The sequence below is a fragment of the Mytilus galloprovincialis genome, chromosome 9 (assembly GCF_965363235.1).
Source record: "Mytilus galloprovincialis chromosome 9, xbMytGall1.hap1.1, whole genome shotgun sequence".
Classification (NCBI taxonomy): Eukaryota; Metazoa; Mollusca; class Bivalvia; order Mytilida; family Mytilidae; genus Mytilus; species Mytilus galloprovincialis.
Window position 1 is genome coordinate 80,284,930 of NC_134846.1, and position 16,124 is coordinate 80,301,053.

At 31.5% G+C, this 16,124-nt stretch overlaps 1 protein-coding gene across 2 annotated transcripts in view; it reads right to left on the reverse strand.

Moving 5' to 3' along the window:
* The window catches only part of LOC143046101 (calcium-dependent protein kinase C-like), a 107,654-nt gene that overhangs the window by 23,056 nt on the left and 68,474 nt on the right, over positions 1–16,124 (reverse strand). For both annotated transcript variants that reach the window (XM_076219090.1, XM_076219091.1), the window contains exons 5-9: positions 12,505–12,633; positions 11,339–11,495; positions 9,993–10,224; positions 6,326–6,451; positions 3,149–3,322 (exon numbers count right to left, since the gene is read on the reverse strand). In XM_076219090.1, the coding sequence (XP_076075205.1) occupies positions 3,149–3,322; positions 6,326–6,451; positions 9,993–10,224; positions 11,339–11,495; positions 12,505–12,633 (818 nt within the window). The remainder of the gene's footprint in view (positions 1–3,148; positions 3,323–6,325; positions 6,452–9,992; positions 10,225–11,338; positions 11,496–12,504; positions 12,634–16,124) is intronic.

The following is a 16,124-nucleotide window of genomic DNA, read 5'->3' on the forward strand; positions in this document are numbered from 1 at the left end:
AAGAGAAATATTGAGAGTTATACAGTATATTGGAAGAGAAATATTAAGAGTTATACAGTATATTGGAAGAGAAATAAAGGAAGAATGTGTCTACGGACATGAATGCCTCCACTCAAGTATGGCAATTTTCCAAGTTAAAAAAAGGCACAACTTTTAAACAGTAAATAACTTGCTGCCCAAATTCAAACTATGTCTGTGTGTTGTTGTTCTTGGCATTGTGTATGAGTTTGATAAAATTTGCATGAGGCAAATTTAAGTTAGATTGCAAAAAAAAATTGTAAGGGTTCCGCGGAACCCAGTGTCTCGCCTACTTTTGCTGTAAATTGCAGGATCAACAAAAATGAGGGAAAAAATCAATAAAAATATTCCGCTTGATACCATGTTTGGATTGTAGGAAGCTTCTGTCCAAGTTTGGTAAAAAAATCCTGGATAGTTTATGAATCTAATAAATGTTTTAAAAACTTTAACTGCAGACTGGATGTAATGTTAACTGGAAGAAAAACTAAGTCCATTTATAAGAAAAATACAGATACACAGGTACAAAATATTAAAAAAATTTCCTTCTAGATACTAGCTTTTGATCATAAACAAGCTTCTGTCTTAGTTTAAGTATAGTAATAGTATAAGAAAGTTATCAAAATTTTTAAAAATTTAACCACAGAGTGAATGTGTTGTTTCCTGGCAGAAAAAAAGTCCATTTAAAGTAAAATATGGAAAAGTTGGATTTGTCATTTTACAAAATTTACTTCTGGATACTATCTTATGATCATAAACAAGCTTCTGTCCAAGTTTGGTACAAACCAAGGATAGTTTAAGAAAGTTATTAAAATTTTAAAAACTACAACCACAGAGTGATGTAATGTTTTCCCGCAGAAAAACTAAGTGCATTTATAAGTAAAATACGGAAAAAATATAATTTCATTTTTACAAAATTTACTTCTGGATACTATCTTATGATCATAAATAAGCTTCTGTCCAAGTTTGGTAGAAATCCAGGATAGTTTAAGAAAGTTATTTAAATTTTAAAAACTTTAACCACAGAGTGTATGTAATGTTTTCCCGCAGAAAAACTAAGTCCATTTATAAGTAAAATACAGAAAAAATGGAATTTTATTTTCACAAAATTTACTTCTGGATACTATCTTATGATCATAAACCAGCTTCTGTCCAAGTTTGGTAGAAATCCAGTATGGTTTAATAAAGTTATTAAAATTTCAAAAACTTTAACCACAGAGTGAATATTTGTGGACGCTGCTGACGACACCGACGACGACGGAATGTAGGATCACTTAGTTTCGCTTTTTCGACTAAAGTCGAAGGCTCGACAAAAATGGGATGGACTGAAAGAAGGAAAGATGGAGAGATGAAGTGATGGAAAGACAAACTCTCAAAGGGTAACAGTTAAGTGCCCACGAAGGCTACAGCTTTTTTTTGTGCTTCATGTTTCATTATTTTTATAAATAAATTATTGTTGGTCATTTCTGGTCATACTTTATGAAATACAAAAATGTAGGTGATGAGTACAAATGCACTACAACTTGAAACATGTTAAGAACATATTATTTTCATTACAAAGTTATCATGACATAACTTTAATGATACATCTTCATGCACATTATATCAGACAAGTTTATTGCTATAATTTGTTACCATGAAGAAATTGTTTATTCAATAGTATAAATCTATAATAGTTGCATGCTTGTTCATAATAAGATGTATTTACTAGACTCACATCCTAACAGGTTAATACAAATAATAGTTAAATATTTATGTGATTTTAAACATAAACAAATGTTATATGGGAAGAATGAATTGATCTTCAAAAAGAAAAACATTAACAATTATGTCTCTTTAATTTGTCAATATAATGGAATTTTATGCAACTGTCAAACAAGTGAGAGGTTAAGCTAGCTATAAAACCAGGTTTAATCAACCATTTTCTACATGATAATGCCTGTACCAAGTCAGGAATATGACAATTGTTATCCATTCGTTTGATGTGTTGAGCTTTTGATTAGGGACTTTTTATTTTGAATTTTCCTATGAGATCGGTATTTTTAATATTTTACTTTTTACAACCATTTTTATACCTCTGTCAATATTTCTGTAAATAACTTGGGAATTATATCAACTAATGAAACATTTAGATTAAAATTCATTCATGCAAAATAAACTTTGTCCAATTTAAACATGTTTGACAGTTTACTTTTTTATCTTGAGTTATGTATATGTTTGTTTTGGTGAAGGGGAAAGGGATTCAATGGGTGGATGAATGTAATAGTGCAGATATTTGTTACAAGAGGATGCACATAAAAATAGGGGGAGGGACAGTATACAACTATTTCACTCTTCTTTGGAGCAGGCATATAAAAATAACAATGAATGGATGCAATACATCCTAAAACTCATCAGGACTACTAGGAATAATGATATAAGTGGAAAAGAAATCTCATAAGAGAACCTGGTCAGGAGTATACAGGGAATATTGAGAACAACAAGGTACCAGAACCCAGTCTCTACAGTATAAAATGTTTAATACATACCATAGTTTGGAAACAAGAATGTAACTGTACAAGGAATAGTGGTTTAGTAGGAAGGGCTAGAACACGCTTTTCTATCATTGTACATTGACCGGTCTTATAGTATAACTGGACTAATACATACCATAGTTTGGAAACAAAAATGTAATTGTACAAGGAATGGTGGTTTAGTAGGAAGGGTTAGAACACGCTTTTCTATCATTGTACATTGACCGGTCTTATAGTATAACTGGACTAATACATACCATAGTTTGGAAACAAGAATGTAATTGTACAAGGAATGGTGGTTTAGTAGGAAGGGCTAGAACAGGCTTTTCTATCATTGTAAATTGACCGGTCTTATAGTATAACTGGACTTATACATACCATAGTTTGGAAACAAGAATGTAACTGTACAAGGAATGGTGGTTTAGTAGGAAGGGCTAGAACACGCTTTTCTATCATTGTACATTGACCGGTCTTATAGTATAACTGGACTAATACATACCATAGTTTGGAAACAAGAATGTAATTGTACAAGGAATGGTGGTTTAGTAGGAAGGGCTAGAACACGCTTTTCTATCATTGTACATTGACCGGTCTTATAGTATAACTGGACTAATACATACCATAGTTTGGAAACAAGAATGTAATTGTACAAGGAATGGTGGTTTAGTAGGAAGGGCTAGAACTCGCTTTTCTATCATTGTACATTCAACATCATCATCCTGAATTATCACATCTTTTTTCAATATTTTTATCGCATATAATTCATCTGTGCCTTTTCTTTCTGCTAAAACAACCTGGAAATAAAAACAGGTAAAAATCAAGATTACCTTTAACTTATCTGAGTCAAATTAAAATGACTTTCATATCTATGCAACAACACCATTTTTCAATAACTGATAACTTTACATTTTGACAATAATAAATAAACTAACAATCTTTATTTAATCTAAGCTAATGTTGTTATCTTTTTTGACAGAAACGATGGAATAATGACATGTGGAACTTTCATAGTTGCATTTTATGGGTATTTTTTAAAGATTAAACTGAAAATTGATATTGAGATAATTTTTCTTGTTTAATTGTGTAGATTGCTGTTTCACTGACTAATTCAAGGAAAAAGTTTTTTGTTTTTATATAGAAAGGTTAATTCAACACAGCATCAGGCATATGCTCATTGTAACGATTATACTTTATTATAGTATTTGTTATGTCTGTGCAAACATGTAATTTGTGTTCACCTTCCGTTTTGCTTACAGAGTATTAAAAATGTCACTCTCCATGTAGTCACTTTTTTTGTATGCCTTACCACTCATATGGCCCGAACAGCCAAACACACAACATAACATTCATCATATTAGGGCTTACAAAACAATACAAGAATATCAGAACTAAGAAGTCCTGCCTTTGAAATGGACAAACTAATAGAACATTAGATGCTTAAGAATAATGAATGGAGAATGTGGACACAGATGATGCCACCGCTTGCATTTAACTTTATAAAAGGGCATAACTCAAGAACAGTGACACCACTAAATTCAAAATTGATCTGTGTTTAGTGGTAATAAGCATTGTATATAAGTTTCATATCATTGGCCAAGGGAAACTTATTTTAAGGGTAACACTTAATGCCCTCTCTCCTGAGGGTGAGACATAAAAAGAGAAAGCAGCTGTCATTCCAAAGATTGGTAGCTATCGTAACCTTAACACTTTCACTACTGAATTTATTTTTTTCGCGGGATTCTCTGGCCGAAATTTATTTGCACGAGCCGTTTGCCTGACCGGGATTAATTTGACATGTGCTACAGCAAAAACGACCTCGTAGTTTTGGTCATTAAAAACTCGGGAACCGTAGCGAGTTGTGCGGCCAAATTTTGATAAGATGTAGATAAATATCATAGGTTGAGCGTCCGAAGACTTTCATTTATTACTTTTGTACAAGTTAAACGACTTTCATGACCGTAAGTTAAGTTTTCTAAATGTTTCAACTTGAAATGAAACTCCTGACCACAATTGTTTAAGATTCCGCCATTTTGTATTTCACAAGGTTTTTTCTTCTCAACAATCTTTCAAAAAAACATATTTTGACAGCGTTTTTACGCCCGATACTAAATTATAGAATGCATTTGATGTTTATCATAACATCTATGGAGCAACTGCACCAAGAAACATGTCTAAACGTTATTTTTACTGTTTGCACTGTGACCATCTAAAAATAGAAATCTATGTATCCTTAAGGATAATTTCGTCCTCAGCTCCTTGGTGCCGAAAGGATAATTTCGGCTCGAACTCGAGGGTGCCAAAAGGATAATTTCGGTACGAAAGGGTTAACTAAAGAATTTCCTCTGTGAAAGAAAGTATCTAATAATTATAAGTGTGGTCAGTATGATTAGTAGTTAAGATAAATTTACGAGGTTTGTTGACAGTCAAATCAGAAGAACAATACAGATTTCCACAAGGGATTAAATCTCATGAAATATAGCCAACTCCTTCCACTGGAATTCCCAGATATCATTTTTATCACAATATAAAATAAGAGATGCATGCACAACTTCATTAATTACTGCCAAATCTGAGTAAGGCCTAAAAAAAAAGATATGTGTTTCCGGTAACATCATTTTGAAAAATAGAGTCGGTAGGTCGGAATTCTTTTTTTTTTTTTTTTTTTTTTTTTTTTTTTTTTAACATCGTAAATGAAATCCGTAAAATTATCATGGTTTTTCCAAGTCCGGATCCGTAATTGGTTTCAAAAACCGGAAGTGTGCCATTTGCAATGTTTTTGAAGCACCTGCTTTGCAAATTTCTTGGATTTTAACCTATTTGAAGATCCAATAAAAAAGTTAGGGTAGGGGCTAAAAAACAGGGTCGGTCGGGTTACCGGAAACATCGATTTTTTTTTTCTCAGCCTAAATAATATCTAAATCAAATCCATTTCTGCTGAAAAAACACCAGCAATCAGATGAATAAAACAAACACTTGTACTACTCGTGTCGTCTGCTCCAAGTAGCAATGAAGGGGGATAACCAAATAAATTAAAGCATTGACACTCTTCTTCAATACTCTTCACTTCAGATCAAATATTTTCTCTACCATCCAATAGTTGACTTGTTGACTTGATATACAATGGAGAACAAAGCCATATAGAAAAATTATCCTAATCTTTTTTTCTATATTGGTCTTTATTGTCAATGGAATATCAGAATAAAATACTATTCATTCTCAACAGCAATTATCAAAATACATTATTTGATGACAATATAGTGGTTGCCATGTCAACTGTTGACATAGTTAAGATAAAGTGTTTGAATTGATGGTAACTGTCAAGTCCAATCGTAATCACTATTTAAATTCAGACTCTCATCTAATTGTCGTGTGTATTTTACATCATGAAATAGATAATTCATGTATAATCTATGTGTAATAAAATTAGTATGGAAATGTTAGATTAGTTTTTTATCCACTTAATTCATTCATTTATCTCATTGAAATCATGAATACCTGATTTCAGTTTCTAACTTCATACAACATCCAGAATATATTTTTCATTTGGGATTAAGTTATTTTGAGTGGGAAAACCCATTTCCAATTAAATAAAAAAATTAAACTTTCAGGAAATAAAGGTTAAAGTTTGTTGTGAAAAGTCAAGTACCGGTACTCATATTTAGGAAAAAATCATATCTATAAGTATTTTCCTGTTTAAACTCTATTTTCATCCAATGATATTACCGGTATACTAGATCTGTATGGGGTATATTGTATGAGAACAGTATTCTCCAAACAGAAAGGTATATTATACTTACTTTACCAAAACTGCCTTTCCCAAGAACTGTAAGGAAGTTGAAATCTGTGGCTCGTATTGTGTCTTGTTTACTGGTATTTTTGGAAAGATCAACTCTCGGAGGTCTACCTTCATCTATTGCTGCTAACTATAAATTTGGAAGAAAACAAAAATTTACTTGAAAAAATTTTGTCAAACAAAACAGGTGAATATTTCTTAGTAAACAAGAATGAATAAAGGGAGATGTGAAATTCAAATAAAGCAACAAGACACTAAAAATAATTAGAAGATGTGGTATGAGTGACAATGAGACAACTATCCACCAGAGACCATTTAACATAGCTAATATATGGTCTTCAGCAATAACCAGGTGTCATGCTCTGCTATAGCCTGAGTCTAGATAAAAAGGGGAATGAATTTAACTATTTAGTTTAAACATATTTAATTATAGTGGATTGGGAAACAAGTTTTGCAACTTATATTAATCCCTTTCCACTTTGCGGGTGCGAGTGCTGCCTTGTAGCGGCATTAGCCTGCTCTTTTTCGAAATCTACAAGGGTGTCTTTAACGTGCAAGAGATATGGCTCTCTCTTAACACGGGTCAGCCATTTATCGTCCCCTTCCGACGGACTATCATCGTTTCCTCAAGACCATACTAGCAAATGGTGTCAAGGGAGCGCCGAAAATTCAGTCCCTGAAATTTTCATCCCAGACGGGTATCGAACCAGGAACCTTTGTGTTAGTAGTCAGATGCACTAACCACTACACCACAGCGGCTCAACAAATTTAACTATTTGATTCTGAGAACTAGCTGTTAGTGTCCATATATACACACATACAGATGTGTACACAAAAAGTGTTCAACTGGTACCACTCAATGTTACATAGAAGTGAACTAAAAACACACGCCACAGCAGTAAATAATTGGATAAAAATATTAATTGAATGAAACAATTGACTTATTGTTAATATATAACTTATGTATATACATTAAGTAGACATTGCACTTGTGTGAAATTCTAAATAAAATTCCCTGAATGGTTGGTACTTAAATTATACCACTTATAAAGCACATGGACATAAGTACTAGTCACTTGAGATATTTAGTTATGAATTTCATATTAGACCACATTTATAAAAAAATATTATTGTGTAATTTCACCCTTTATTTTTATACAACATTGTACATATAAAGCAGAATTATCAACATTTTTATATGTTTACTTTGTTAAATAATTTCAGACATGTCAGGTGTTAAATTTTCTGATGATTTTTACATGCATAATATTTTTTGTCCAAAAGTTATCTATAATTCTCTACCATATAATTGTAAACAATTTTCTTGTGTGTCCTCTAGCTTGTATATTATAACAGGGTACGTTGACTTTATTTTGTAATGGCTGTGTATATTTTTTATCAAGGACCATAACTCATGAACTCCTGAACAACAAAAAATTTGCCTCATACTGAAGGAGAACAATGCTAACCGCAGCTTATCAACTATTTCAACTATTTCAACAACATCATAGAGAGAACTGTATGTAACAATAGCATATGTAAAGCATATATTCTCACTATTGGTTGATTACAGTTCATCAACTATTGTATGCAAACTGTTAGCAGCTGTCCCTTCTCAATGCTCACCATCTTATGAAATTCAAAAATCTTTTTAATAGAGCTTTTAATATTTGTGTTTCAAATATATCTAAAAAGTAAATAATATTGACCAACCATTCATTTATAATTGCTTGTTATGTTACACTGAAAACTAAGACAATAAAAATAAAAAGATTGCAGTGTTCATTCAATTTAGCTGCTTCACATTTCATAAGAAACAACTTGTGTCCACTCAGCTAAAAGGCCTGCATTTACCTGAAAGTTGAGCTATTCGATTTTATTGTATATGACAAACACAAAACTAAATGGGCAGAACCAATTACAGATTAGAGTAATAGCCTGAATAAAGACCAATGCTAGGTCAACCATGACAAACATTAAATGTATTATCAGTTATTTCACAATGAATATTATATAACTTCTTACTAAGCTTGGTTAACTGTAACCACAGAAAATCAATTTGAGACACTCCAATTACAGATATGTCTGTAAATATTTTATGTAGCCTATTAATCATGCAAAAACAACTAATTTCCCTAAAATGGGCTCCTAGTCTTGTCGGCAATTATGGGGAGATACAAGAAACTCGAGGCTCAACTGCTACATCAACATTTGATATCCATAATTCCATCTGACAGCATTATTGCGCTATTAATATATCACAACTTGGAACTGATTTTAAGTCAAACAATTTTCACCAAAAAAGTCTGAGCGTTTCAAATTGATTCCCATGTCACACTTGTTATTTTGGATAGAAAAAAAAACCCAATGCATTCATTGCATATGTTCTACAACAATTCATTTATTGCTTGATACTATCTGTCCATTTTTAATTTACAACAAAATTCTGATGGTGTTATTATCAAAGGATAAAATTTAATGCATATAAACTTTCAAATTGAATCTAAGAACAATACATTTAGAATGGTAATAAATTATGTAAAAGATTACTAGTATTGATTGGAACTTTGTCAAAGTAAACGACTACAATTATCAAATTACTAAAAGGAAAAGGTTATACCTATAAAATTTCAATTAAGAGATGGCGGTTTGTATAAAATGGTTATAAAATTTCATCAATTTATATAGGATTACAAACAATGCAATAAATTTGTCACAGTAGAAATCACAGCAATACTTCTGATGTCAGCAGAAATCATTACAACAAACTCGAGACAGCACAGAACATTATTACGCAATTGAAAGGAAAATTTATTCTTCAATAAACTTGCTTTATAACAAGGAATTTTACAATAAAAATAATAAACTGTTTAATCAGAAATGTGTCTAGCCTTTTTGTAGTTTTGATAAAATAATGGACATGTTGAAATTAAAAGGGCAATATTTAAACATGTAAGCTATGCAAAACATTCAAATTCAATAAACTAAGAATGATGGTGCAAGGCAAAATATCATCCACTGAAATGTCACATTCCAATGCTTATATAAATGCATACCAAATACCATTGACTTATCATTAGAAGTTGGTTCCCTTTTAGACTATCCTAAACCAAAATTACAACTTGTAAACTATGTTGGTGTTTAAAGTCAATGACCCATGACAAGAGATTGGATAAATATAATCTCCATAGAAATAAGCCTTGAAAATGCAAATACAACTGCATACCAAATAGCACTGACTCAACGTTAGGCTCATCTAAACCTGATCTGATCATAAACTTTAACATGTAAATTATGCAAAACATTTTAAAGTCAATATAAAACCATGACTGAGGGGGCAAAGCCAAATATGTTCTGGGGAAATAAGATGCTGAAACAACTGCATATCAAATATCATTGACCAAACTCTAGTAGTACCCAATAAGCTGACCTAATCACAAACTAATACACTGTAGATGCAACTGGCACTGCCACTAGAACCAGCTCACCTTTAATAGTATCGCTTTTTGCAACTTTGTTGAAGTAAGACCAAAATTTGCAAACAATTTTCTGCAACAACTTAGTTTATATGTTTATATTCTATCACATAGCCCATAAATCCATTAGTTATGAAAGAAACATGGTATAAAGTGTTTGGATGACATACAGTTTTGAGGTAGACAAATACATACCTTCATTTTGTCTTTAATTTCTTGTATGTCACTTGCTAGATCATCACTGACAGGAATACCATAGAACTCTCCCTCCTCCTGACTCAGCAGTTTAAACCAGCCAACGTGTGTTTCCTTTATCACCTCGGTGATCCCAAATGATAATGATCCCATGAAATCATTCCGTGAGGTACGATCCCAGTCCCAGATTTCTATTGAAAGGCGTTTCGCATGGTCTTCTTGACTAAGATCACTACATAAAATATATTAGATACAAGATCACTTTGTAAAAGATCTTAATAGAAAAAAATCAAAAATGTAATATAACAACTTATACACATGTAGTTCACAAAGCTGATTTCATAGCATTTGTTACTGACTATTGGAAGCATGCCTGATTTGAATGTTGGAAGTCTTAATGGTTTGACCATGCTGAATCAAACCAAAAAATTTAACATTGGTATTTGCTGCATCTCTTTTAACCATACAGGAGGAGTAAGGATAAAGATGAAGTCTACATGTATTGGCAATGATGTGTTCAGGTATGGTGTCTTCCTAGGTAGTGTTGCCTTGTGAACACTTGCATGTAAAAAATCTGACTTAACCTGTTTGTCTCGAAAAAAAACCTAGGTTCTGTATGAATATGTTAACATATACTTCACAAATTAAAGCCACATGTAATATTTGCCACTGGACACATCAACTAGTCAATCAATCAATTTGCGCATTAAAATTGGGTTAACCCAATCACTTTTTTTCAGTACCAAGTAAGGCTATATTGAGGAATGTATTGGTTGTTATTGTGTGCTATGTTTGTACCTCTATTTTTGTCTAAGGAGTTAGGTGTTGTTGGTTGTTGTGGACTGTGGTAATCTTGTTTAAGGTGTGGACTCATTTCTGCAGCAGTTTTTACCGGTTATAAACCTCCTAAGTATATTATTCTGTAGAAGATCTTTCTGTATCAGCTTTTGACTGTTACAAACTTATATCATATATGTTTCTGTTGAAGACATTTCAGTTTTCAGCCTTTGAAATAATGTATATGTTTCTGGTGAAGACATTTCTGTTCATAAGCCTTTATTTTTAAACTGTAATAATGTATTCTGTTGAAGACCTGTTGGTATTAGCCAATGGCTGTTATAAACATAAAAGTGTAGGTTTATGTTGAAGACCATTCTGTTTCTTTCTATAAATGTTATAACTTAATATGTAAATGTTTCTGCTAAAGGCCTCTATATATACCGGTAAGCTTTTAGCTGCTATAATGTGTATGTTTCTGCTAAAGGCCTCTATATATACCGGTAAGCTTTTAGCTGCTATAATGTTTATGTTGAAGGCCTCTCTGTATAAGCAACTGTTAAACTTACAATGTAAATGATTCATTCCACTCTGGATTGAGGTTAGTTTTGACGGTCTTTGTCTTCTTCTTTGTTTTATTGTTATCATCTGGTATTAATTTAATTTTACAATAAGGATCTGCTAAACCATTTGGGTCCATGGGATTTAAGTTCCTGGCTTCTACAACTAAAATAATAAGTATGCAACCATAAGAACAGTTCTTTACTTTTTTAAGTATTGATTACATATTTTAGTATTGATGACATATTTTTACATGGAAGTTGATGTTTTTCTCAATTTTTGTCATAAGCTACTTATATAAAGATAAAATATCAAATTATAGGAAAGTATATATGCTCATAGCAAAGTGCAAAGGGGAAAAACGTCAGACACTCTCTGTTGATTTCTTGTCATAACATAATGATTTTGTTTGTTTGTTATTTGTTGGAAGATCTTGGATAGTCAGATTCTGTTCATTTTATTCATTTTGCTTTAGACTGAACGATATACAATTTGGAATATAGTAAAGACATATGAATAATTATTGAAGACCACAAGTTGACCTCTCAATATCTGAATTATTTGTATTTATGGGTTGTTCTCCAATAGACAACTTTCGAGTTCGATGCATTTCCGTCAAAAACTCTGGTTTTAGTGAACGTCATTTGTGTGTTTAGGGGCGTTGTCACTTCCATTCCAATGTTGAGCGAGTGGTTGGAAAACTATAATTCTATATTGTACGAATTATTCGGCAAACTGAATTCTCAAAATTGACAATCAGCATTGCTTTCATTAGGGAATTGTCATTAAGTACCTACAGAACAACCATTATTTCTAGTTTATCCTGCACAATGACGATCACTAAGACGCTTGATGAATGTAAATAGTGCAGGGATACAGGCGACCCCCTCTATCTGGTAAATGACGTCATAAAGGTGTGTATAATTGACGAGTTTTTTCCGGTGACAGATGAACTCGACAGTGGTCTATTGAGGTATAACAGACACAACCTTTTATTTCTAACAAAATGACAAATGCACCAGTTCATCAACAGTTAACTGATCTTCATGAATTTGTAGTTTTAGAAACATTTTTTTGTGCTATGAGCCATTTTTTAAAAATCTTGTATGTTTTGGTAATGAGAACTGTATGATGATCTTTAAGAGATCTTTTAAGCAGAAGATCTGGAACTTACTTGTGATCTTAAGCTTGCCATTCTGGTAGGACACTGATAAATTGATTCTACCACGTCTCTCTGTGTGGTCAACTCCACATAACTTTGGAACGTTCTTTTCACATCTTTTATGTACATTCATGTCACATGCTGTAATATAGGAAAAGATTTACTTATAAATAGATATAAAAAATCTTTATATATATGTAAAAGATCTTTATATATATATGTGAAAGTTTCAAGGATATATAGAAGTCATGTTAAAGATTTAATGAACATTCATAGACACATACAAGTGAAAAAATCCAGTAAAGGAATGATACTGGGGTAATCTCCCTTTTTTGACACAAAGACCAACACCATTACTGATGATATTGATTATAAAGTACAGATTTTTTTTTAATAAAAACATTACTTTGAAATCAAATGAGATATAAATCAAAGGCCTTTTTAAAAAGTGCTGAGGCAGTTTCTACCTAAACATAGAATCAATGCCAAGCTGCTGACTTTTATATCAGATCATTTTTTTCAGAAGTTTTAAAAAAAGTTTTGAAAAATTCAAAGCATAGGCAAACTGGAAGTGGGTATCCCATGGATCCAAAATCGGATAATCAAGTCCAAGTTAATAACCAAATATGAATATAATGTTTGAAAACTTTGTGAAGAAAAATTTCAAGTCCATATATTGAAATATTTTAAGGATGGGTAAATAAGAGTAGATCAGAAAAGTGCTTACAAATCATAACTATTTACTGTCTATATACAAAGTCTTTCTGTTTTGCAGTTCTTGACTTAGTGTAACAAAAGCATTTTCCTTTTGACAAACAATGTGATTGCAATGTAACACCACTTTAATGTGTGAGGGTATAATAATGAAAGAACCTGTCCCAAATATCAAGAAAAAACTCGTTTCTAAATTTGACAGCAAATCCAAGAAAAAGACTAGAATGATGACAAGAAATAATATGGACTATTTTTCGAGATGAGAGGAATCTAATCAACAAAAAGCTATGATAAAAATACAGCACTAGCATAGTGACAACATAGTGATTATGGAACAACTTTTAATCATGAAATATTGTTTAAATGTCTCACTTAAATTCCATGTTCCTTATAGGTACTACTTTTAAGTCAATATAATGTTCAGAGTCAAGTAAATCAGATTAATGAAAAGCATTTATAAAGTACATTTTACAGTATTTTTTTAGTAAAAATTCTGTAAATGCCTCCCTACAGCCATCCATTATTAGTAGCCTTTTTTACTATTTCTCAAATGTAGGGGGCGGCAATTAATCTCCAGCATCTTTATTCCCATGGAACAAAGTTTGGCATTTGATAAATCAGTTCTGATCAGTGTTATTAACTAATAAGGTTTTGTCCATTACTAAACAATATCAGAACAACAGTGCCATTAATATAATAGACATTACAAGGTAAAAAGGATTGAAGTACAATCAGATAAAATGGTCACCACTATCATTTTCTACTTTTGTGTTGTAAAGTTATTACCTGATCTCTATTTGAAGTTAGTTTATTAGCAGTGTTGCATGGTTATTATGATGCTAATTTTATACAAGAGCGTATCATGTTATTTTTAAATTGATATGCATGCTTTTTGAGCTTTCAACCTATACAAAATCAATTCTATTCAGGCATATTAAAGAGTCATCAACTTTGATGATTTACATAATGTTGTTGCTTCAAACATTAATGAATTAGTTTACAATATAGTCAATAATATATGCATTCAGATTAAAATTTCTCATTACAATGTATAAGTAAAATACAAACTGTTCTAGGCAAATGAGAAATAAAAATACTTTTTAAATCATTTGCAAAATAAATAGATTATGTGGTTTAAATGTAGGAATCTTTTCATATAACCAATGTGAAAATAAGTATATTGTGGATAAAAAATTTGTAAGGGTTCCGCGGAACCCAGTGTCTCGCCTATTTTTGCTGTAAATCGCAGACTCAACAACAATGAGGAAAAAAATCAATAAAATATTCCTCTTGTTACTATTTTATGATTGTAAGAAAATCTAAGTCCATTTAAAAGTAAATTACAGAAAAAACGGAGTAATCTTTTTACAAACTTTACTTCTGGATACAATCTTATGATCATAAATAAGCTTCTGTCCAAGTTTGGTACAAATCCAGGATAGTTTAAGAAAGTTATTAAAATTTTAAAAACTTTAAACACAGAGTGAATGTAATGGTTCCCCGCAGAAAATCTAAGTCCATTTAAAAGTAAAATATGGAAAAAATGGATTTATTTATTTACAAAATTTACTTCTGGATACTATCTTATGATCATAAACAAGCTTCTGTCCAAGTTTGGTACAAACCCAGGAGAGTTTAAGAAAGTTATTAAAATTCTAAAAACTTTAACCACAGAGTGAATGTAATGTTTCCCCGCAGAAAAAACTAAGTCCATTTATAGTAAAATACGGAAAAAATGGAATTTTATTTTTACAAAATTTACTTCTGGATACTATCTTATGATCATAAACAAGCTTCTGTCAAAGTTTGGTAGAAATCCAGTATAGTTTAAGAAAGTTATTAAAGTTTCAAAAACTTTAACCACAGAGTGAATATTTGTTGACGCCGCCGACGACGCCGACGACGACGGAATGTAGGATCGCTTAGTCTCGCTTTTTCGACTAAAGTCGAAGGCTCGACAAAAACAAATTGAAGATATTCTACCCTTGGGAAAATACAATTTAAAGATTCATGTTATTTTTTTCTTGAACATTTTTTTCTTTTGATTCAAACAAAAATTGTATAACAATTAAAAACCAATTGTTCAGAGAACAATTGAAAGTCTTTACACATCAAAGAAATTTTGATAAGATAGTTTCTTCATTCTGATGCTATGAATAATGTTTAATTTATATTGATAAAAGGGAGATAATAAGCTACTTCTGGTAAAATGAATGTCACTTCCGGTCTCATATGATAGCTTCTTTTACACTGATTCCAAAAATATATAGTTTCTATATACTTTTGTATGTAGAATGGGAGATAATTGGCCAATTCCGGTTTGTTGGAAGTCATTTTTAGTCTTTAGTTATCAGTTTATGTATCTATATGACAAAATATATGGATTCTGAGTACTTTTATATGAAAAATTTGCAATAAGGCTATTTCATGTTTTTTCAAGGTCACTTCCGGTAGTCATTTTTCAAGGTCATATGTCACCTAACCTTTGTAAAGGTCAAATGGCTTTATAATGAAGTTAGTTGAAGTTATATTCAAATAACCTCATATCAAGACATTTCAGGGGCACTAACTCCTATAAAATGCCATTAAATTGTATAAGACTAAATGTAGCATATCTTCATTACAATAAAGCAGACATTTTGCACTTGTTCTTTTATATGTATCTTTCAAAGTGTCTGAGAAAATGCAAAAACAAGCAAGTCACAATTGAGAACTTGACCTTGACCTTTGACCTTGACCTCATTTTCTAAATTAGGACATAGGGGCCTCAAATAAAAATATCCCAGTCTTATAGGTTAACAGTTGATGAGTTGAAAACACATACCGACAAATTTATTGTGTAGGGGTAGATAACTCCTATAAAATATCATTGAATCGCTTCGATCCAAATTAGCCAAAAATTCCTGAGGATGTAACGA